General features: G+C 45.7%; 2 protein-coding genes across 3 annotated transcripts in view; one reads left to right on the forward strand and one right to left on the reverse strand.

Annotated features, from left to right (window-relative positions):
• The window catches only part of LOC133921366 (ADP,ATP carrier protein 2, mitochondrial-like), a 53,797-nt gene that overhangs the window by 8,666 nt on the left and 21,558 nt on the right, over window positions 1-23,573 (reverse strand). The gene's annotated exons all lie outside the window — the stretch shown is intronic.
• LOC133921362 (E3 ubiquitin-protein ligase makorin-like) lies at window positions 15,368-19,032 on the forward strand. Of its 2 annotated transcripts, none has more exons than XM_062366202.1 (6): window positions 15,368-15,605; window positions 16,614-16,663; window positions 16,833-17,638; window positions 17,867-17,936; window positions 18,553-18,641; window positions 18,778-19,032. In XM_062366202.1, exons 2-6 carry the CDS (start codon window positions 16,637-16,639, stop codon window positions 18,809-18,811), a joined length of 1,026 nt encoding a protein of 341 aa, XP_062222186.1. In that variant the 5' UTR covers window positions 15,368-15,605; window positions 16,614-16,636; the 3' UTR covers window positions 18,812-19,032. The 2 variants fall into 2 exon arrangements, with proteins under 2 accessions (XP_062222186.1, XP_062222185.1); XM_062366201.1 differs by having other exon boundaries at window positions 15,373-15,605; window positions 16,614-16,701.

Genomic DNA, 23,573 nt, shown 5'->3' on the forward strand with positions numbered 1-23,573 from the left:
TCACTGCACCGACAGTGCAAGATACTGTGGTGCCAGCACCTGTTGTTATTCCACCTGTGGCAATAATGAATGACGATGAGGAACCTGTTCTTCAGGATTCTGTAGAACCTATTGCCACACATGAGGGGGAGCAACAACAGCCTCAAACAGAAGATGTGCCAAATGTGGAGGCCCCTAGAAGGTCTCAAAGAGTTAGAAGATCAGCTATTCCTGCTGATTATGAAGTGTACAACACTGAAGAATTTCAAATGGAGGATGATCCCACCTCATTTGAAGAAGCCATGAGAAGTGATCATTCATCAAAGTGGCTTGAGGCCATGGAAGATGAAATGAAATCTATGAATGCCAATAAAGTTTGGGACTTAGAAATAATTCCTAAAGGAGCCAAAACAGTAGGCTGTAAATGGGTCTACAAAACCAAGCTTGACTCCCAAGGGAATATAGAGAGATATAAAGCGCGACTTGTGGCAAAAGGCTTTACGCAAAGAGAAGGGATTGATTACAATGAGACCTTTTCTCCAGTCTCATGTAAGGATTCCTTCAGAATCATAGTGGCGTTAGTGGCACATTACGATTTAGAATTACATCAGATGGATGTAAAGACGGCATTTCTCAACGGGGACTTGGAGGAAAATGTTTATATGGCACAACCGAAAGGATTTGTCATGGAAGGAAAAGAACGAATGGGATGCCGCCTAAAGAAATCCATTTATGGATTGAAACAAGCTTCAAGACAGTGGTACTTGAAGTTTGATCAGACAATAAGGAATTTTGGGTTTAAAGAGAATGTAGAGGATAATTGTATCTATGCAAAGTTTAAGAATGGGAAGTTCATCTTCCTTGTCCTGTATGTAGATGATATCTTACTTGCTAGTAGTGATGTCAGTCTACTACTGGAGACAAAGAAGTTTTTGTCCTCGAAATTTGATATGAAAGATCTTGGTGAAGCTTCGTTCGTTCTAGGGATCGAGATTCACCGAGATAGAAGTAAAGGGGTATTAGGACTATCACAAAAGGCATACATAGAGAAGATCTTAAAGAAATTTAGTATGCACAAATGTAGTCCCTCACCTGCTCCTATAGTCAAGGGCGACAGATATGGGGATTTTCAATGCCCCAGGAACCAGTATGAGATCGATCAAATGAAAACGGTTCCATATGCTTCAGCTGTCGGAAGCTTACAATATGCTCAAGTATGTACGCGCCCTGACTTGGCATTTGTTACCGGGTTACTTGGCAGATTCCAGAGCAATCCTGGAACAGAACACTGGAAATTAGTAAAGAAAGTCTTGCGTTATTTGCAAGGAACGAAAGGCCTCATGATGACGTATAGAAGATCAGATTCACTCCATATAGTGGGATATTCTGATTCTGATTATGCGGGAGATGATAGAAAATCCACGTCTGGATATGTATTTACTCTCGCAAGGGGAGCTATTTCATGGAAAAGCTCAAAACAAACCGTCACTACATCGTCCACAATGTATGCCGAGTTTGTAGCGTGTTATGAGGCAACGGGGCAGGTGAACTGGCTAAAGAAGTTCATACCCGGTTTGAAGGTGGTTGACGACATCTATAGACCACTTAAGTTATACTGCGATAATAATCCAGCAGTACAGTATGCTCACAACAATAAGTCAAGTGGTGCTGCCAAACACATTGACATAAAGTATTATGTTGTGAAAGATAAAGTCCGGGATCATGTCATAAGTCTTGAGCATATAAGTACCAAAAAAATGCTCGCGGATCCGCTTACAAAAGGCTTACCACCCAACGTGTTCAGAGAACATGTAGCCGGCATGGGTTTAAGGGAAAGCCTATAAAATTCCTGGACAAAAGAAGGCCCAAAAGTTAAGTATCTATTTCAGAACAGAGTGGTGTGTTTTAGTTGTTAAATCTATCGGCAATTGACCGTGACGATGAGACATGCTCTATGCGCTAATCTGTAATGGAATGAACAAAAGTAAATGATATGAAAATGAAAGATGGAATGAGATCAAGGGGGAGATTGTTAGATTGATCTCTAACCCTAACTGGACCCAACGGCCCAGTTGGGCCCTTGATCAGCGCCCTGATCGGGGGCGCCCAGCCCACTATGGCTGGAGGGCCCCTGTCACCCTGCGCTATATAAAGAGGTGGGGGCCGGCGGCTCCTTTTAACGAGGTTCGACTGAGCCGTACACCCCACCGAAACCCTAACCCTAATCCGATCTAAGAGGGGCGCAGCCAGTGACGGGAAGCCACCAGCCACGCCGCCCTGCTCCACCACGTCGACGGCTACACCAACGCCGTCCCCGACCGTCGCTGCCCGTGCGCAGACTCCATCAACGAACGTGATGGAGGCATCTGGATCATCTACTCCGGAGCTGTCAGGTTCGTCCCTCCACCTCTCCTCTCAGTCTCTCAGTAGGTCTTTGATTCAATTGAGAAACTATCTAGGGTAGGCCCGAGAGGCTACAAGTTTCTCAATTGAATCAAAGACCTACTGAGAGACTGAGAGGAGAGGTGGAGGGACGAACCTGACAGCTCCGGAGTAGATGATCCAGATGCCTCCATCACGTTCGTTGATGGAGTCTGCGCACGGGCAGCGACGGTCGGGGATGCAGCAGGAGTGCCATCGTCAGGCTCTACAAGTGCGCACACATTAGCAAGCAGCGGGTCTAAAAGATCAAGAGCCGGTACTTCCGTAGTTTGGCAAGACTTTGAAAGGATCTACAAAGAGGAAGATGGGGTAAGTGTCAGGTATGCTAAGTGTTATATTTGTAAAAATAAATTATCTGCAAAGCCCTCGGGTGGAACGGGGCACTTGAAGAGGCACGACATAAGTTGCAAGCGAAAGAGTGGAGCAGCCATGAAGCAGACGGTGTTGCAGTACAACCCCGACGGCTCTGTTCATCATTGGGAGTACGACCCTGCCAATGCTCGAAAAGAGCTATGTCGCTTCATTGCAAGAGCGGATCTACCACTCAATATCGGTGAGTCTGCTGCATTTGAAGATTACATTAAGCAAGCTCATAATCCTAGGTTCACGCATGTTTCTAGACAGACAACTAGTAGGGATATGGTAAAATACTACAATACGTGTCGTAGCAAACTTAAAAAAATGTTGCAAACATGTACATTTTCAGTTGCTTTGACCTCGGACATATGGGCAGGTAGGGCTAGAGAGGATTATCTTAGTGTGGTTGCTAATTTTGTTAATAATGATTGGGAATTAGAAAAGAGAATAATAGGTTTTCGCTTGATTGACAACGCGCATACCGGTGAAAATATTGTTGAAAAAATATCTCAAGTAGTTGCAGACTTTGGCCTCACGAATAAAATATTTTCTATCACTTTAGATAATGCCGGTGCAAATTCTAGAGCAATGGATATTCTTACTCCGTTGTTTAGTACTTATGCTGAATCTTTCTTGTTACATCAACGTTGTGCTTGTCATATTATCAATCTTATAGTAAAATCCGGTTTGAAGAGGTTATCGCGATACTTAGAAGATTTTCGTACTGCAATATCTTTTGTGAACTCCTCTAACCAACGAATTGCAGCATATAAACAGTATTGTGTTGCAATGGGTGTGCGTCCACGTAAGTTTGCTCTGGACATGCCGGTGAGATGGAACTCTACTTTCTTGATGCTTAAAAATATTATACCATATAAGAGCATATTTGGTGTGTTTATTCATACACATTACCATCAGCATGGGGGTCAAACTTTACTCACGGAAGCGCATTGGTATGTTGCTGAAAGGATACTGGAGTTTCTTGAATTTTTTTATGATTCAACTGTGAGTTTATCAGGAGTTTATTATCTAACATCTTGTTTAGTAGTGCATAATATTGTTGAAATTGCTACTCATTTAAATAACTATGAAAATGACAATCTTTTAAGAGATTGTGTAGTTCCTATGAAATCTAAATTCTTAAAGTATTGGAAAGAAATTCCTTTGTTATACGCTTTTGCCTTTATTTTAGATCCTAGAGCTAAAATTGCAGCTTTCTGTAGAGTTCTCGCAATTCTAGGTGATGCTCTTGGCCATGATTATTCTAATTATTATACTAATATTCGTTCTAAGTTATTCGAAATTTATAGTAAATATGAAACAAAGTATGGCGGAGTTCGCCTGCAACGACCTCCACTAGCACCCACAACAAGTAAGAAGACGACAATGTGGGGGAAAATATTTGGTGCAGGTTCTTCATCAAGAAGTTCAGACTCTTCGTCACGATCGTCTACGGGCACCGGAATTCCAACATCCGGAGGGGAGCTAACTACCTTCATCGACAGTGACGTTATCAGCCACGAACAAGAAAACTTCAACATACTGCAATGGTGGCATGAGCACAAGACGAATTATCCAGTCCTTTCACTGTTAGCGCGAGATTTGTTAACGGTTCCTGTATCTACAGTTTCTTCTGAGGCTGCCTTCAGTCTTACAGGAAGGATAATTGAAGAGAGAAGAACAAATCTGTCAAGTGAGATGGTTGAAATACTCACTATAGTAAAGGATTGGGAACAAACTGAAGCACGAATGCAACACACTGCAGAAAATACTGAGCTTGAAGAATCATTCCAAAATTTGTATCTAGATGCTGATGAGAACGTGTAATTTTAAATTTTCTGAGCTATGTTGTACTCTTTTTTCCTTTGCTAGAAAGGTTTTTAATGAGGCAACCTATCAATAAAGCTCATTTTTAGAATTAATCATGTGCCCCTATTATTTCTAAGTTTTTTTATTCATGTTTTTTGTTTATTTTTTTAAAATACCCCCTGCGGCCCCACCCCCACCTACCTCTCCTCTCATCCCTATAAATACCATCTACTCCATCTCAAACTCCACCCTGCCCACCCATCTCTCTTTTCCTATTTGCTAGCCAAGTAGCCAGTATTCACTTCACATGAAGAAACTAATTCCATATTTCAATTCATGGATCAAGGCGCCGAGAACTCAGGTGCATGGTCCCAAGTGTGGCAACATTTTGAAAAGGTCTTCAAAGAAATTAACGGGGAACAGGTAAGATTTGCTAAGTGTAATATATGCAGTATAGAAATAGGTGCCAGATCTTCACATGGAACGGGACACTTGAGGAAGCATATGAAAAATTGCAAGCAAAATTCTGGGGTTTCTAATGAAACCATGTAATTTTTGGAGCATAATCATTGGTTGTACTATTTTTTCCTTCTAGTAGAAAGGTTTTTAATGAGGCAACCAATCAATAAAGATGTTATGTATTTATTTTTCATATTTTTTATTGTTTTTTGGATTTTTTAGCTATTATTTTTGATTTTTTCCTATTTTTTTGAGTGCTGATGGGCCCAACGTGCCTCCACCGTGCCGGCCGGGCCCGTCGTGCCTCCACCGTGCCGATCGGGCCCGTCGTGCCAAACGGGCCTATCGTGCCTCCACCGTGCCGAACGGGCCCATCGTGCCGACCGGGCCCATCGTGCCGACCGTGCCGTGGGCCGGCCCGGCACGGCACGATGACAGTTGGGCCGTGCCGTGGGCCGACGGCTCGGCACGCGGGCCGGCACGGCACGGCCCGTAACAGTAAATGGGCCAATCGGGCCATGCCGATTTCGGGCCGTGCCGAGATGGGCCCATGCCGGGCCGGCCCGATTGGCCCATTTGGCCATCTTTATTAGGGACACATGAAGTTATATAGGTCCAGACCAGCTTAGGGAAGAGTACGACGAATCTAGTAACTTCATGATTTCACGACAACCATGCTGTGGGAATGGAAACTAAAGCAACACTCATGTGTTGGAGAAGAACTCAATGTAATCGGCACAAAGTCGATATTCAAGTTCCCACATCGCTTCATCTTCCGTATGATTACTCCATTGAACCTTAAAGAACTTCTATGATTTGCGTCGCATCTTCTGTTTGGTTTCATCAAGAATGCGAACAAGTGCTCACAATAAGAAAGATTGGGTTGAAGTTCTTGGTCATTTACCATCACAACTTCAGTTGGAACGTCGAGACATTTCTTCAATTGCGAGACATGAAAGACGTTGCGCACAACAGAGAGGGATGGAGATAGCTACAGCTAATAAGCAACCTCACCACGTCGGGCAATAATCTGAAAAGGGCCAACGTAACGTGGCGCTAACTTTCCCTTTATCTAGAAATGTCATGTTACTCTGAGGGGAGAAACCTTGAGATAAATGAATTCTCCCATCTTGAACACAAGCTCACGCCGACGACGATTGGCATAGCTTTTCTGGCGAGATTAAGCTGTGAGAAGATTCTTGTGAATGGTAAGGATATGCTCTTCCACTTCTTTGACCAAATCTGGGCCAAGAAAACCTCCTTCACTGGACTCGAACCAATTTAAAGGTGTTCGACACCTCCGTCCATAGATAACATCAAAAGGCGAAATCTTAATACTGGATTGGTAGCTATTATTGTAAGAAAACTTGATGAATGGTAAGCAAATCTCCCATTTCTTCCATATGTGAGAGCATAAGCTCGCAACATATCCTCAAGTATTTGATTTACTATCTCTGTCTGACCATCAGTTTGGGGATGGTAGGTGATGCTATGGAATAACTCAGAACCCATGACTTCGTGGAGGCTCCTCCAAAAATAAGAGGTGAACTTAGTACCCTGATCAAAAACGATCTTCTTCGGAATCCCATGAAGGCAAATAATCCTCGAGAAATTTAACTCCACATACTCCTTGACACTATAACAGGTCTTGACGGGAAGGAAATGTGCGGGCTTAGTAAATCGATCAACAATCACCCAAATTGAGTCATAGCCTTGAGGGGTCTTAGGTAGCCAGGTAATGAAATACATATCGATTTCTTCCCACTTCCAAGAGGGAATTGGTAAAGGTTGGAGCGCTACATCTAGTTTGAGATGCTTGGCTTTCACTCCCCGGCAAACATCACACTCAGCCACATATCGAGCAATCTCCCGCTTCATGTGAGTCCACCAAAATCTTTTCTTGAGGTCTTGATACATTTTAGTGCTCCTGGGATGAATAGACAACAAGGAGTCATGAGCTTCATCCAAAGTTTTCTTCCTTAACTCATGTACCTTAGGGACCACAAGTCGCTTTCCAAACCACAACATGCCTTGTTCATCCTCTAAAAAGGCAATAGCTTTGCTCTCTTTCTTCTTATCATGAATTCAAGCAATACCCTTGTCTTTTTTCTATGCTTCCTTGATTTGGTCGAGAAGGGTGGATTTGGTCTCAAGATTTGCAAAAAATCCCTTTGAGACTGTCGGTGTATCAGGAACCAGGGGTCTCTGAATCCCGAGGCCAGGCCAGCCATCCGCCACATGGCGCCATCCCGCGAGGTCTCTCCTATAGGATGAGAAAAGCTCAAGTCTTGGGAGAAGGTGCTCGGGGCCACATTCAGTGATCCCCGAGCACCCCAGTTCCCCGATGATCCACGAAATTCGAGTACCGGAAAGAAAGTGCTTGGGGAGGTGCCCGGTCACCCCCGAGCACCCTAGTCCCCCGACGATCAGAAGAGCTAAGTTCCGGGAGAGAGTGCTCGGGGCTGCGTGCGGCAGCTCCCGAGCGCTCGGTTCCCCGAAGATCCGTACAAGAGTGCTCGGGAGAGAGTGCTCAGGGCTGCACGTGGCAGCCCCCGAGCACTCGGTTCCCCGAGGGTTCGTGCAAGAGTGCTCGGGAGAAAGTGCTCGGGGCTGCGCGTGGCAGCCCCCGAGCACTTGGTTCCCCGAAGGTTCGTGCAAGAGTGCTCGGGGATGTGAACAGTACCCCCGAGCACTCGGTACCCCGACAACCCAGAAAGGCCCCCGAGGGGCCTGCCGATGAGGTGTCAACCAGCCAGAGGTCCAATGCCGCATTTAATGAGCGTGCGTGGCCTAACACCTCCAGCTGCTCCCGCTGCGCTCAGCGTCAGTTCCTGCCCCGTTTTGGCATAGAGGCGTGGGGTCATTAATTGCACAGGTCCCGTCCCATGCCATCCGGCTTGTCTCGGGATAACGTCGTGAGGATCAAGGCGTTCCGTCTGCCGCACTGCTGTGGCAGGGGAACAAGACAGGGCGAGCACGCCGGGTTGCTCTGCGGCTGCCCGGTGGGCCCTCTCCACGGCGCCCGTTGCCAGGGCATTTATGGTGACGGGCGACCGGGTGTGCGACTCATTTTCCACCCCCGGTCACTTCACCCAGAAGAAATGATGACGCTCTTTCCATTTATGGCGTCTCGGAACTCAAGCCCCCTTCTTTCCGTTCGGGGCATGTCGTGGCCGGCGAGTACTTAAAATAGTCGGCAACACAGAAGAGAGGATACGCACAAGAGACCAACCACAAGACGAACGAGACCAAGAACAAAGAACACAGCGCGAGAGTAGACACTGTGAGCAAGGTTGAGCACAGTTCCAGCCGAAGAACAAGGAGCCTCAAGCTCTTAGTTAGGCCAACATCCTTGTAACCAGCAACATCCTTGAGAGACTTCCTCATGACAGTTATAGCATCCATACAGGAGTAGGGTATTACGCCCCCGTGCGGCCCGAACCTGTCTAAATTTCGGTGTATTTACTTCTTCTTGCACTAGGTCGTCACCCCCACCACCGGCCGTTGTATTCATTTCCATTTATTTCTCCGACGAACTTATTCAGGATTATCCCCCCGGCCGAATCTCTAAAAAGGGGTCTCTCGGGATCCCTGCGACAGGAGTTAATCCTCCGACAGAGACCATCTTGAATCTAAGTCTCTGAAAATCATCACAGAGTGTGGTATTTTCAGGCTTGACCATAAGATAATTGCACTGAGCATTTCGACTCAAGGCATCAGCAACGACATTTGCTTTGCCAGGATAATAATGAACCTCTAATTCATAGTACTTGATCAATTCAAACCATTTTCTCTGTCTCATGTTGAGGTCAGCTTGGGTGAAGATATACTTGAGACTCCTGTGATCGGTATAGATATTGCAAAGATTTCCAAGGACGTAGTGACGTCATATTTTTAGAGCATGCACGATGGCTGCAAGCTATAAAACGTGAGTAGGATAATTTTCTTCATGACATTTTAATTGAAGAGAAGCATAGGTGACGACTCGTCCTCTTGTATGAGAACACAACAGAGGCCTATGAGAGAATTTTTATTGTGGAATTCCTTCACGATCTTGTTACAAGCTTCTGACGACCATCCATTTTGACCCTTATAATCAAGGGTGTTGTGCTCATGCAACAACTCAACAAGGGTCTTCTCTAGGACTAGATTCCAACAAGGGGCTCTTGATTTTTCTACATAAAACAAGGATCAAACATCAACTGTAGAATTTCAGAGTTGTAAAACTGTAGAGTTTGATGTGTAAAACAACTAGTACTATGTTCTCTAGTTGCATACCTCTTGGAGAATCTCCATGCTTCTTTGTAGGATAGCCTTTAGTAGAAATTTTCTTTTGTGCAGCTTTAGACAGGAGCATGGTCAACCTTGGAGAACCTCTTCCAAGCATATTAATTGTGAAAATATGAACAACACAATATTTATAATAGAAATATTGGAGTAAATGTATGTAAGATGCAGCCAACATAACTTATTCATAACACAATATTCATAACATGTTCAAGTTATTACAACCCACAAAACATCAAAACATAGGATTACCGCGAGCAAGTCCCGACTATGCTTTAGCTCCCCACCACCTTGCATATCCTCGTATTTTTTCTTTGTGTCGTAGGGTCGCAAGGCAAGCGTCAACATGGAATACGATAATCGGCTTATCTTACCATTAGAGCGACATGTGAAAGTACAAAAAGTTCTTAAACCAACAGACACCACAGACAGTGCTTAAACGATACAAACGGTCTGTGGCACCCAGGTCTCCCCTCCCTAACTACCCATAGCATCAGCTCACATCTCGTCTCAATTTTTCCAGCTCACCATCCCAACATATCATTTCTTTTTAACTGTAGTTGAAATTCTTGCAACTCACGAACGACGGTTACATCCATCACTCAACTTTTATCGATGACCTATGAAATGCTAAGTAATTACCGCATCACTTTTAAGTTGGAGCGTGCCATGAAAATACCTAGGTTACAAGGATCAGGATTAACAACTTTATCAAGACAGGTACGATGCAACAAATAAGATCTACCCGATTCCGACATCGACTCATTATCACATGCATCTACGACATATAACAAAATCGAACATATTGACTAACTATTTACTAAAACATAGGAGAGATATGATAGATGCTTGTTTGGTGCTTTCCCTGATGCTTCCTGTGCAACACTCACGTAACTCCACTTGTTCGTTTATGGTTTCAACCACGCGACACTCCAAAGCGTCAATTTCTAAATAAAGATGACAGTGCATCGCAATGAGTATGATGACACGCAATGAAAGAGGCTCCACAATCTATGACAATAGCGGAGATGCAATGCTTCACGATGCAAGTTTAAATCATTAAGGATTTCCTTAATTTAAATTAGTGTTATGGATTTAATTACGCTTAAATAAAGCTCAATTCAATTTAGAAAATTAACTATGTTTAACATGTGTGTGTGTCGGTGTATTCAGAACCAGGGGTCCCTAAGTCCCGAGGCCAGGCCGGTCATCCACCACATATCACCACCCTGCAAGGTAAGAAGAGGCTAAGCCCCGGGAGAAGGTGCTCGGGGCCGCCGCCTCTGGTTCCCGAGCACCCTAGTTCCCCGATGATCCGCCGAGCCCAAATACCAAGAAGGAAGTGCTCGGGAGAGAGTGCTCGGGGCTGCACGTGGCAGCCCCCGAGGACTCGGTGCCCCGAAGGTCCCACCGAAGTGCTCGGGAGAGAGTGCTCGGGGCTGCACGTGGCAGCCCCCGAGGACTCGGTGCCCCGAAGGTCCCACCGAAGTGCTCGGGAGAGAGTGCTCGGGGCTGCACGTGGCAGCCCCCGAGGACTCGGTTCCCCGAAGGTCCCACCGAAGTGCTCGGGAGAGAGTGCTCGGGGTTGCACGTGGCAGCCCCCGAGGACTCGGTGCCCCGAAGGTCCCGCCGAAGTGCTCGGGAGAGAGTGCTCGGGGCTGCACGTGGCAGCCCCCGAGGACTCGGTGCCCCGAAGGTCCCGCCGAAGTGCTCGGGAGAGAGTGCTCGGGGCTGCACGTGGCAGCCCCCGAGAACTCGGTTCCCCGAAGGTTCGCGCAAGATCATTCAAAGACCCGAAGGGTCCCGTCGTCAGGGTGTCATCCAGTCAAAGGCCCAATGCCGCATTTAATAGGCACGCGCGGTCTGACATTCTGATATCCTGACATTCTCGGCTGCCCACGCCCCAGTGTCAGACCCTGCCATGCACTGGCAGGGGGGCGTGGGTCCATTAAATGCACGGGTCCCGTCCCGTTTCATCCAGGTGCCTCGGGATAACGTTGCCAGAATCGAAGCGCTCGGCCTGCCACCCTGCCCTGGCAGAAGAACAAGACAGGGTGGGCGCACCGGGCACCTCTGAGGCTGCCCGGTGGGCCCCTTTCATGGCGCCCCGAGGCTTCCGCAGCGGCTGGAGGTCGAATGCGCGCCGCATTTCTCCACCGCCCCTGTCACTTCACCAAGATGAGATGATTGCGCCTTTCTCCGTGGGATTTTGGCATTCGCGTCCCCCCTTTCCCATTCAGGATATGTTGAGGTCGGCGCACCTATAAAAGAAAAGGATGGAGAACATGAAGGGGGGTGTGAAAAAAGAGGAAGAACGACAGCCCCCGACCACCAGACAACCAACAATCTCCGACGAACCAGGTCAAAGATAGATTGACGGACACTCAAACCAGCTCAAGTTAAGCTAGAACATAAGAGCCTCAAGCTCTTTGTAAACAGTTCTCCCCTTAGAACCAGATACCTCCTTGAAGAATCCCCTTCAAGGGCAGATATAACACTCACACAGGAGTAGGGTGTTACGCCTCCGTGCGGCCCGAACCTGTCTAAACCCCAGTGTACCCCTTTTTCTCGCATCAGAGCGATCATCTCCCACCAGCCATTGCATTTGTTTCCGTTCCCGCTTATTTCCCAACAAGCTTATCCAGGATCATCCCCCCGGCCGAATCTCTAAAAAGGGGTCTCTCGGGATCCCTGCGACAGGAGTTCATCCTCCGACAGTGTGAGTATTTTTAATGATCAGGGCATAATATAACAAGTTTAACAAAATTGATTTCATCAATTTGGGAGTTACCTATAATTAATTATGAACTAATGAAACTTAAACACATTTTATTGTTCAAAGAAATATCAACATGTATTCCATGGCTCCTAATATTTTTAACATGTATAATATGGATAAACAAAGCTAACAAAATTGGTTTCACAATTTTTAGAGCTATATTTAATTTTCTTTGCATTTTACAAATTTTAGCTGATTTAATGGTTGATCAATAAATCAATTTTGCGATTTCTGATTTAACCGAATATTTAAACACCAAAAATACTTTTTGCATCGGGGGAGGGCTAGCCACACAGGCTGATCACCGCGGGCCCGGCTGGCTGACCCATGCCGGAGGCGCAGAGTGTCGAGCGGTTCTGGCGACCTCACCGGCGGCGAACAGCGGTGCAGCTCGACCAACGAGCGGCACCAGAGGCATTGGCACATCACGGGGAGCTTGTTGGTGGCACATGTGGTCGACGGCAATGGCCGAAAGATAGCTAGCGGCGATAGCACGGTGACAGCTAAGTTTAGCACACTGGTGGTGAAACGACGACACAAATGACCCAACTAAGAGCACCTGTAGCTCCTACGGTGAGCACGTGAATTTGATGGCGCAACTATTGGCCAACAAGACGGCCGTAGCTCGTCAGACGGCGAGCACACAAGCGACAGCGGCGGGTGGCTCACGTCGAGACCCGCCTTGGCGTCGGGCAAAAGGGAAAACGAAACGCGCCAAAGCATCAAAGGATCGTGGGGAAGCTCACCGAGCTTTCGGTTGGGCTGGAGCAGCAGTGTGGTGGCAAGTCAACGGAGGGGTGGCACAGGAAACCACTGGAGAAGAGGAAGATGGCGTGAGGAGCTCAAATCCAGCGGGGGAGAGACAAATTCACGCGAAGAACCGCACCAAGAAGGTCTCGACTTCCTCCTCCGTGCTCCACAGGGCTTGGGCCTGGCTGGACTGGCCGCGGGCGGGATGGATTTGGGCGGCGGCATGCGTGTGCGTGCTCTGTGCTGCTCGGCCGAGTGAAGGACGGAGCAGAGAGAGAAGTGATAGAGAGAGCGAGAGAGACTAAGGGGGAGGGGATAAGGGTGGCGATCGACGCATCTGGAACGCAGAGGCGTGGCCCGATTGCTGGCAATGTGGCGCTAGCCTTCCTCCAACGTCAACGAAAGCGGCGATCGCCCTCCAACGTCGACGAAAGCGGCGACCACCCTCTCGAAGTCACTCGGCCGAGACAGAGGAGAGAGGGATGACGGGTGGGACAGATGAACAGTGGTCGAGCTGTGAAAAGATCTCCCTTCTTCTCTAATTCAAAAATCGACCTTCCTTTGTTTCAAAAATTGTTAAACAATTTTTGTTGGAATCTATAACTCCCGTGCAACCCATTTTAACTGGTTCGATCCAAAAATCTTGAGCCAATTTTGAATTAAAAATCTCTAAAGTTGCAACCTTTTTGCAACTTACACAGATTTTTAAGGCTCTAATTTAATTCCCAAATATTTGGAAAGAAACCACTAATATTCTTCACATGTCATAGACTAATTTATAAGATTATTTGACCCTATGTTTCATAGCAATTTTGTGAGTTGTTTCACAAGGCATCAATTATTATTAAACTCAATCATTTTTTAATCTTTAATTGCATTAGTTACTTGATCAAAACATCAATTATGATGCTAATGATGCTCACAAACGTTTAATGACATGTTTAAACATTTTAGACTGTCACAGTGAGTGTGGGATCTAGGGTGGGCGCGTGACTCATTTAAGACTTTTTAAGTATTAGAGATTAGGTCTCCTTAGAAAATTGAATTTTTTTTTCCGACTCTTACATTTGTCCTATAAAATTAAATTGATTCTTGTGAAATTCATATGTTTCAAATGAGTACTTAATGGTTTTTGTTGTTTTCATGCCACACTGTGAATAAGGCTAGTCTCACACGTACAGGACCAGATCCCAAGATTATTCTCCCTAGTCCATAGCTCAATATATTTTTATTCACTTGGGGTGAACAAAAGCTTAGCCAGAACTGGACTCTCTTTTTTTTTTTGCGGGGTACGAGAGATTTAAGGTTTTTGGTTGCCTAATAGAATATTGCAACAACTTATTGTGTCCAGGACGAAGTTATAATTTAATTAATGGTGGTGTAAAGTACATAATTCAAAGTAAATATTAGTCTTAGTGCTCAATTCACCATCTTGCATATATAGTCAAAATAAGATAATTAATACTAAAATTTTGATTTATTCTAGTTCTAGAGCATTAGGTATCATACCTTAGCTTCGTCTTTGATTGTGTCTATGACATACAAGACCAATTTAAAGAAAAGTTTGACATGGCTAACATGTAGCTACCAACCAAACGGCTGCTTAAGTCGATCAAACATGACTAACCTTTTCCTCGCTCTCTGTTTTCTTCGTAATCTTACTCACTCAATAAAATCTTGAATTTTGGTTGACCTAAAATTCATTTGATACTTAGGTATAAGTTTCACCTTTCTAATTAATATTTATACACACCTATTTCTGTAAAAAAATAATTATCGCTGACAAGCAATATGTTTATCTTTTCTTAAAAAAAAAACCCTCGAACCAATCTAACCACCAACCATCCTAACTTCATTCAATATCTGCATTCTAATACCCTCACTTTACCAACACGGGACACTGTAATGCACATACTATATCTCCGTCCAATACAATTATAATGCTGCTCACCTCCTTATCCTTTTAATTCTCGTCATGCATTGCTCTGACCATCTCTATATGGACCTAATGCTCACTATTTCTACTTCTCCAGCTAACCTTATCCACTGTGATCCTCCACGCCTACCGACAAGCACCAATAGTCCCCTTGCAACATCCGTAATCCACTATTATATTCCTATCACCTTAACGATTATAAGACCAGAAATTCGATGAACCTTAAACCTGATATGTCTCTTATAGTCGGTACGAGTCCAAAGATAATAAACTTCATAAAATAAAACCAATTACACGGAGGAAGCATTATGTGGCAAATTAACAATGACCACCTCATTTTGCACTCTCATTAACCATATGCTTTGACGCTATAACCACGGGCCGTCCTCTACAGCCAACTCATGTCCACCTCTGCCTCCGCAAGCAGAGGCGGTTGCCCACTCAATCCGGCGGGAACATAGTCCCCGGCTTCCCTCCCTCCCCGCGCCCAATTTCCGTTTCTGCCCCAGACCTCGAAACCCGTTTCCCCACGTCTCAGGGGTAGAACCGTCATTCCAAGCCAACCCCGTTTTTAGGAATCCATTCCCCGCACCGTTGCCACCACAAAGCTGACCTGCGGAAGCGCGACGAAGACGAAAGGGACCGAGCGAAGCTGCGCGCCGCACCAACCAAACCCTAGACGTCCGGCGGGCGCCACGCGGCGACGAAGACGGAGGAGTCCTCGCGTCGCCTTGGTGTCCCCGAAGTCGTCGTCGGTGCAGCTCGATCCCGGCAGGTCTGATCCGGCTCGGCGGTCATGTCGAAGAGGTAACGATACGGTTCTTCCTGCACGCTCAATTAGACTGCATTTTCTACCGATTCGAACTGGGGGCGGTGCTGTGAAGCTTAGAGGCGGATCGTGTTCGTCTCGGTTGTAGCGATTTAGTTCGGATTTAACTTGAATTATAGCATCGTAGCGCGGTCTTTGTGTAGAATGGAGCGGAAGGCAGTAATTTTGGATTACAGGTCATTTGTAAGTTGTAACTGCCGAGGTGACTAAATTAAAGAAATATCCGAGGTCGTGATTTTGGAAATACCAGAGTACGTTTGGTCGCGTAGGGGATCGATCTCCCTTTGCATCACTAAGTATTTGAGTGGGGACTCGAGTCAACTATGTAAGTTCGAGTCGCAGACTTGGCTGGTGGGAGTGCGCGGAGAATGGTCTTCCGAACTGCTGAATGCAATTTGTTTGGTGGAAAAAAGTAAAGGGATGATGTGTGTTTTCCGGCATCTTTTTTATCTTTTTGAGTCAGGAGTAAAGTGGAGGTGGTGGTGAACTTTTTAGGACATGAGGACAGAGGGCACGGGGAAACACCGATCCACTTACATCAATAAGCGAGTAGTGGAAATGTTTGACAATCGCATCTGATTCCATGATTATGAAAGAAGAAAATTTCAGAGTGCAACAACATACTAGGAAACATAAGAAACTAGGCCCATCATCCTGTCAGTTATGTGATGCATGAGAAACACGCTATTGGGGAATACAATGCTTCTTTTTGAACTAACATTGCATTCCTGGTATGTTGGACTGAACTCTGGTGTCTCCTATTGAGGACTGAATTCGTCAGCATAGCATACCGTAATTTTATTGTGGTATTCATGTAGGTCAGATAAGAAACATAGGCAGTTCATAAGGTGTTTTGCTGATAAGATAGTACAAGAAATACATTATAATAGAAGAAAGTATCCATGAAGATACTACTTGACTTTCATGCAATTTTCGGTTGGAGGATAAACTAACAACGATGATTTTTTTTTTTGTTTATTCATCAGGGTCCCTTGCAAGTTCTTCTTGCATGGAGCTTGCTTCAAAGGAGATTACTGTGAGTTCTCCCATGACTGCAATGATCAACCAGATAATGTAACTTACATACTTCTAACTTCAGACCACTTTCCCTTTACATGCTTCTTACTTCAGTCCACTTTCCCTACGCTGCCTGATTTGCAATAGCATGGTCTTGTATGTCTTACTGTAACGTTTTCCCCCCACAGGTTTGCACATTTTACCAGAAAGGTGCATGCTCCTATGGTAGCCGTTGCAGATATGAACATGTTGAAGCTCGTCGTAACCACCCCCAACCATCTACTACTGCAGCATGTGCAGCATCCGATTCTTCTGAGCTAGTCAGTTATTCTGGACGCCCTCATTGCAGAGAATGCCAAACAGATGTATGCAACCAAACACAAAAGATATGCAAGCCTACAACAGCACTGTCTTCTCGTCGACCTGCGTGGACAGTTGATTGTGATAAACATAACAATCCAGAGGATGGCAACAGCTGTTCATCTAACCAAACTGCGCAAAACCAAATATCACATTGTCTTGCTCATCTGCCAATCTGCTCTTTTGCTGCTGCTGGTACTTGTCCTTATGGTAAAGACTGCTCTCAGATTCATGGAGATATATGCGCATTCTGCGAAAAACAGTGCTTGCATCCCTGTCGTCCCGATGAAAGTCGAATGCATATCAAGCTGTGCAAGAAAAACAACAGACGTCTTGAGGCCTTGAGAAAAAGTGAAGAGATAGAGTGTGGTGTGTGCTTGGACCGTGTGCTTTCAAAGCCCACGGCAGCGGAAAGGAGATTTGGATTGCTATCTGATTGTGACCATTCCTTCTGTATCTCATGCATTAGGAATTGGCGTAGCACCTCTCCTTCATCTGGCATGGATGTGAACTCTACACTCAGGGCTTGTCCAATATGTCGCAAACTGTCATACTATGTTGTTCCTAGTGTTATGTGGTACTCTTCGAAGGAAGAAAAACAGGAAATTGTTGATGGTTACAAGGCCAAGCTCAAGTAAGATACTTGCTTTAAAATTTACATTTACCCTTAGGCACACCCCTTACGTGATCTGCTTGAAAATGTTCAGATTAGTAACAACAAAGGGCCTGTAGTGTTTCAGTTGTCTAAAAGTGGAACCTGCCGTTTTCTAAGATGAATTGCTCATATGCTTCGGACAAAGTTTCTTTGTCTTTTCTGCCAAAACAGAATTTGATTCATTAAGCCACATATATGCCATTGCAGGTCTATTGATTGTAAGTACTTTGACTTTGGAAAGTGCACCTGCCCCTTTGGTAGCAGATGTTTTTACAAGGTATAAACATACTAATCTTCTTGGGACATCTGATTTTTTTTTTCATTTTCTGCACGTCTAATATAATGTCTGGAAATGAATTGCAATTAAATTTATCCAGCTACCTGCTTCTTATCTCTTTGTTTCAATGCTTCAGATCTATAGTTGGTTTGGCCTGTCATACTTGGATGAAACATAATTAACATATCACATTGGATGTTAATTTTACTGCCAATACTTCTTCGTATTTTGAACTAGAAGTCTAGAACCTTTGCATAGCAGTTTGCAACTTTAAGCTACCTACGATCAGTGCTAGCATGTAGCATAGGGCATTCGCAATCCTTAAGAAGGTTTAAGCGGAATGGTACTAGTATCAAAACTGCAGGTACATTTGCACGGTGAATTGCTACCATTTCGTGGTGCACTATGATAGTTGAAGATGCATCCCATGGTTCTGACAAACGATACTGCTTGATGGCCCAAGTGTCCCCCCCCCCCCGCCCACCGAATGCTCACACCTGGAATATATACTTTGTAGAGTTCCATATACGTTTCCTTTTGTCGTAGTACTATCTCGTCAGTCTTCCGTTGGCACTTTGCTGCCCTGTTTTCACTCCTATAGTTGTATGTTTTCCAGCATGCCTACAGAGATGGCACTTTGGAGGAGGTGGTACTGCATCAGCATGATGATGGCGATCGAAGCACAACGATTGCGAAAGATATTAGGTTCGTATTCTCTATCCTATCAGGCTTCCTTCCCGAAAAAAGGCAGGAGATCTTTTCTTTCTATCCTATCAAGCTTCCCTATTCAATGTTATAGCTTCAACCTCGCTTGCTGATAGAAATCATGTTTGCCTCCCAGGTTGTCGTACTTACTCACCCGGCTGCATATTTAGGGAGGGACCAAATTCAGCCCTTTTCTGTACTATTATCTTTTCTTTTACCGGCCCCCTTTACCCGGAGGCTTCTTTGAGCCTATTTTTACAGGAGCGTGCGGGAGGGGAATCGAACCCCCGGCTCACCTCTCCAACGAGGAGTTGCCGCTGGGCTACCATGCCCTCCGCTTCTGTATTATTATCTTTCACCAAACAAATTGAGTTGATTGCAGTTCTCTGACCAGGCATTCCTGAATTTCGTTTTCTACTGAATAGTAAAACATCCAGAAATACGCCAACCAATAGCTCGTTAAGGAAAAAAAAGAGTCCAGCCAATCGCTCGTTAAGGAAAAAAAAGAGTCCAGCCAATCGCTCGTTAAGGAAAAAAAAGAGTCCAGCCAATCGCTCGTTAAGAAAAAAAGAGTCCAGCCAATTCTGAATTTTGTTTGGTACTGAATATTCAAGGCGTCCAGAAGGGAGCAGTTTCAAATAGAGCCACTTGGAAGCTACAATTTCCTGTCAGGTTGGTTGTTGTGACCAAAATATATTGCACAGGTGATCCTCGAATGCTAAAAGATCACTGGTTGGAAACTTCAACCCTTCCTCGGTTCGTCCCATATGCACGGGCTGCACCGCCTTTCTGTTGCTCTTTACTATTTTGTCTTCCTACCCAATGCAGTCATTTTGGGTTTGCTGCCGGAAATCTCAAAAAAAAAAAAAAAAAACCCAGAGCCGGATCTGTGAACCTGAAGACGACCGAAATGATATCTCACACTGCGGAGAAGCTGGGCGTGTGGAATTAAGTTCAATTTAACCCATGGGTAATCTTATGAGCAATCTTTCGTCGTCTTTGGGTTACCAGAGCGCCGGTAGAACAGAACAGTATCTCATTTGCTCTCATGTTGAGAGGGCAGTGACTGTATATACCTCTTCATTTCTCAGCTTTATCCATGGAAAGAAGTTGTTTGGGCCAAACGGGTCGATTTAGATCTTTTGGTTGCATGACTATAACCAGAGTTCTTGGTCTTGCGCACATTGCTGGTCACTGTTACGAGTTCTTGCAAATTATATGCAACGTCGACAGCGTTGTCGACGATGCTAGGATTCTAGGAAGGTTTTGAGTGCAGACGAACCTTGAGAAAACACATCGAAATCAGAAAGCGTAATGACGAACAAACAGATGAGACCCATCGTCTTTATTCATAGAGCCCACGGCACGATACAAGATGTACATACAGCAATGAAGTATGATACAAAAGAATAAGCAACAACAGATCACAATGGCAACTCAGACACACTCATCGCTACTAGTACTAGCTAAGACGAAAACAAACGGGGTCCAATCTGATACCGAACTCTGCAGCGAACTACACACCACCTACTGCATGAGCCCACCCGCGACGAGGATGGAGAACACGGCAGAGCACGCCACGGCCAGGGCCGACGCCGCGGCCCCCGCGGCCGCGCCCGTGACAGGGGCCGGCGCGGGCGGCACGCCTAGGTCCATCTCCTGCGCCGACGCCGCGGCGAACAGCGCGGCCGCCACCGCCACGAGTAGCACTGCAGCGCGGGACGCCATCGCGAATGCTAGAGCAAATCAGCAAGCTAAGGAAGCGGCGAATGCAAGGGTGGCTAGCTGCGGCCAAGCTAACCAGAAGCAGAGAAGCAGTTTGTGATTTGGTGGAACGGACGGCACGGGGGAGGGGGGGTATATAACGAAGGGGCATGTGTTCGCGAGTCGCCGTCGCGGGCACTGGGCGCCTGTGGCGCGACGCGTGGCGCGACGCGTGGGTGTCTCGGTCTCGGTCTCGGCGCGCGCACGCGAACGCGATTCCATCCCACCACACCTCGCGTCCGGTGACGCCCACGGCCCAACCGGCGTTGATTGGCGCGCGCGCAACCGCGACGCGTCCCCTACACGGCTCGAAGGCCAGCTACGCCGAGACGAGACCATTCAGCCACCGCCATGTAACGTCTCGAATGTCCAGTACACCATCCGTCACCCAACGACGGCCGTGATTAGCGAGCAATCGTGCGAGTATCACACCGCAAATGCTCGTTGATTGGTCGCTGCCGACTAGTATGCTACTCGGTCGGGTACGTAGCGTGTCGCCTACGTATTTCAGGGTCAAGGGTAGCTGTCGTACACATACACGTACGTGCGCGCACGCGCGTACACCTGCCCTGGACCGGCCGGATGCAGTAAAAATGGCGCACATGCGGTGTAGGGTGTCGTACCGGTGCGGCTACCGGCGGCCACGCACCGTATGGAACGTTCCAAAGTCTTCACGGTCACTTCAGCGCTTCAGTTCGCGCGGCGGCCGTAGACACGCCGCAGCCGTGGACGGACGGTCGAGTATGTTGCAAGCGGTCGACGGTTGCGCCGGGGAAGATGGCAGGAATGACCTTTTGACAGAGACCGAGGGATCGGAGATCAAATCAGCTCATGTGTCCTTTCCTTGCTGGAGCAAGAAAGATATCTTGAAAAACCTTCTAGGTGCACCTAAAGAAGAGTCCCGATGGATTTCTCACAATACCAGGGAAATGCATCTTCTGTGTGTCCGTGTCAGCTTTTCAAGTATACGTGCCTATGCTGGTTTCTAACACACACGGACCATGCATCGTGTTTTGGTCGAAATGGTGCGATCGCACGGTGAACGAGAGAACGTGTGGGTGTGTTGGTATGAACAGGAGGTGAGCCGCATCATCTTGCGGCCAGATGAGACGAGGGCGTGCCAGATTCGGCGCCGTCTAAGTTGCGCGCGGTAAGGGAGTGATAGGGAGGGCTCAGCTGCAGGCAGAGAAGCTGTCCGTCTCGGGCTCAGCGGTCGACAGACCCAATAGCGAGCGAAACCGGCGGCATTGTTTCCCACACTTGTACGGCGGCGGATTGATGCCCGGCCAGGCCTGAACCTCCTACTCCTAGCTAGCGCGAATGCGCGATGGGATGTCTCGATCGCCTGAGCTGGGTTGATGTTTTTAGGGAAATCGACTGGTTCAGACTTCAGACTGACGAGATCAGCAAGGGAATTCTGAATCTGTCCTGTCATTCGTTTCACCATTAAAGCGCGGATCCTCGACGATCAGCTGCTGCGCCTATCGTCGCGCTGCTGTTGGCAAACATGACCTGAGTCGTTTCTTTTGAATTGAGTGCTTGTTTAGAACTTTTGAACCAGCTGCTGGAGAGCTAAGGCCATATTTGTTTCTATTTCTTGTTCTATTTCTACTGCTGCCAAGGTTACTGAGAAATGGTTTATGAGAAGTTAGAAATTTGTTTTTTTTAAAATAAATAAAAACTGAAAAGCTCGTTAAGAGATATTTTTTTTATACCAAAAATTTATTACATAAACCAATCACCTATTTTAAAAACATCTTTTCAGACTAGGTAAAAGCACAATTTTTTAGAAAAAACCTAAAAACAGTAACCCAAATAAATATTCCGTAAGATTAACAGCCAGAGTAACATTTGTACCCAACGAACTTGGTACTATCTTCTTCTTCTTTCTTTTTTGCAAGTGAGCTCGCTGCATAGTGATTAATTAGACAATCTGTCTGTCGTAACAAAATTCCAGGTTAACAATTTATCTGCCATGTCATTAGGTGGCTACCTAACGCCTGAACTTTCTGCTTGTACTTTCTGGTTCGTGGTCAGATGCTTTAGGAATCTGATGAGCTGACAGTGGCAATTGTGGTTGCGTAGTTCGGTTGGACAGACTGATTATTGGTGCGAATTTTCAGAGTTCAAACCAACGACCCGATTATCCCCAGCCTCATACAGAATGAGTTTGACGAGCCGGAAGCCGCCATTGTTCGGAGAATTAGAGATGTTTTTCTGCCACGTGTTTTCGGCTTTGGACTTCAAACGCGAAACCATTGGTCAGAGCGTGGCCTTGGGCCCACCGCCATGGAACGTTGTTGCTTGACGACCTGGCGCGCTGATCATGGGCCCCATGACACCGCCGACGAGTCGGCGATGCGCGGCGCCAGTGAGGTTTGAATTGGCTTTTTATGCGTGTCTGTGCGGGCCTGCACAACCAAACTGAGTTTCCTCCTATCATCACGACCAGTTGAAGTAGGTTGTCGATATCTTTCTGCCAGCTTAAGAGATGGTGTTCGATATAATCTAAGGCGTTTATGCAGTGTAAAAGAGGAACATATGACATGGACCAAGGAGTTTTAAAATGTTCAGTTGACAGCCTGCGCTTAATTTATCTGGTGTCAGCATTTTTATTTGAAAGCGCAACAACTCTCATTTTCATAGTTAACTAGCAACTACACATGTGTTTTACACATACAGAATTAATTTACTATATAGTAATATATTAAAGTTAAATATTGGACGTTTAGGTATGAATGTTAAATAATGATATATTGAATATATTTTTAGAATATATGAAAAATAAACATTAGATGTTTATAAATATAGAAGATAATTAATGTGTGATTAAATGTAGTTTTAAAAGGAGGAACGGAGAGAATCTTTTTATGTGATTGTTTTAATCAATTTAGGTGCCAATAGAGATCATTTGATTTTACCATAATCCGTGTATTTATAGGAGTATATAGATAGATATAGATATATAGATATAATATATATAGACATAGATTCCGTAACTAATATTTATGTATATATTATCATTGTTGGGGTTTTTAAGTATCGTTGTTATTTCCCCTTCGGTGAAAACTAGATGGTCTTTTGATCAATCCAGTGCTAATTTTGCCTATTCACCGTCGCACAAACAGTACACAGATCTGTGTTTCCTCTCCTGTTTCGTTTAGCGAT

The sequence above is a fragment of the Phragmites australis genome, chromosome 6, assembly GCF_958298935.1.
Source record: "Phragmites australis chromosome 6, lpPhrAust1.1, whole genome shotgun sequence".
NCBI lineage: Eukaryota > Viridiplantae > Streptophyta > Magnoliopsida > Poales > Poaceae > Phragmites > Phragmites australis.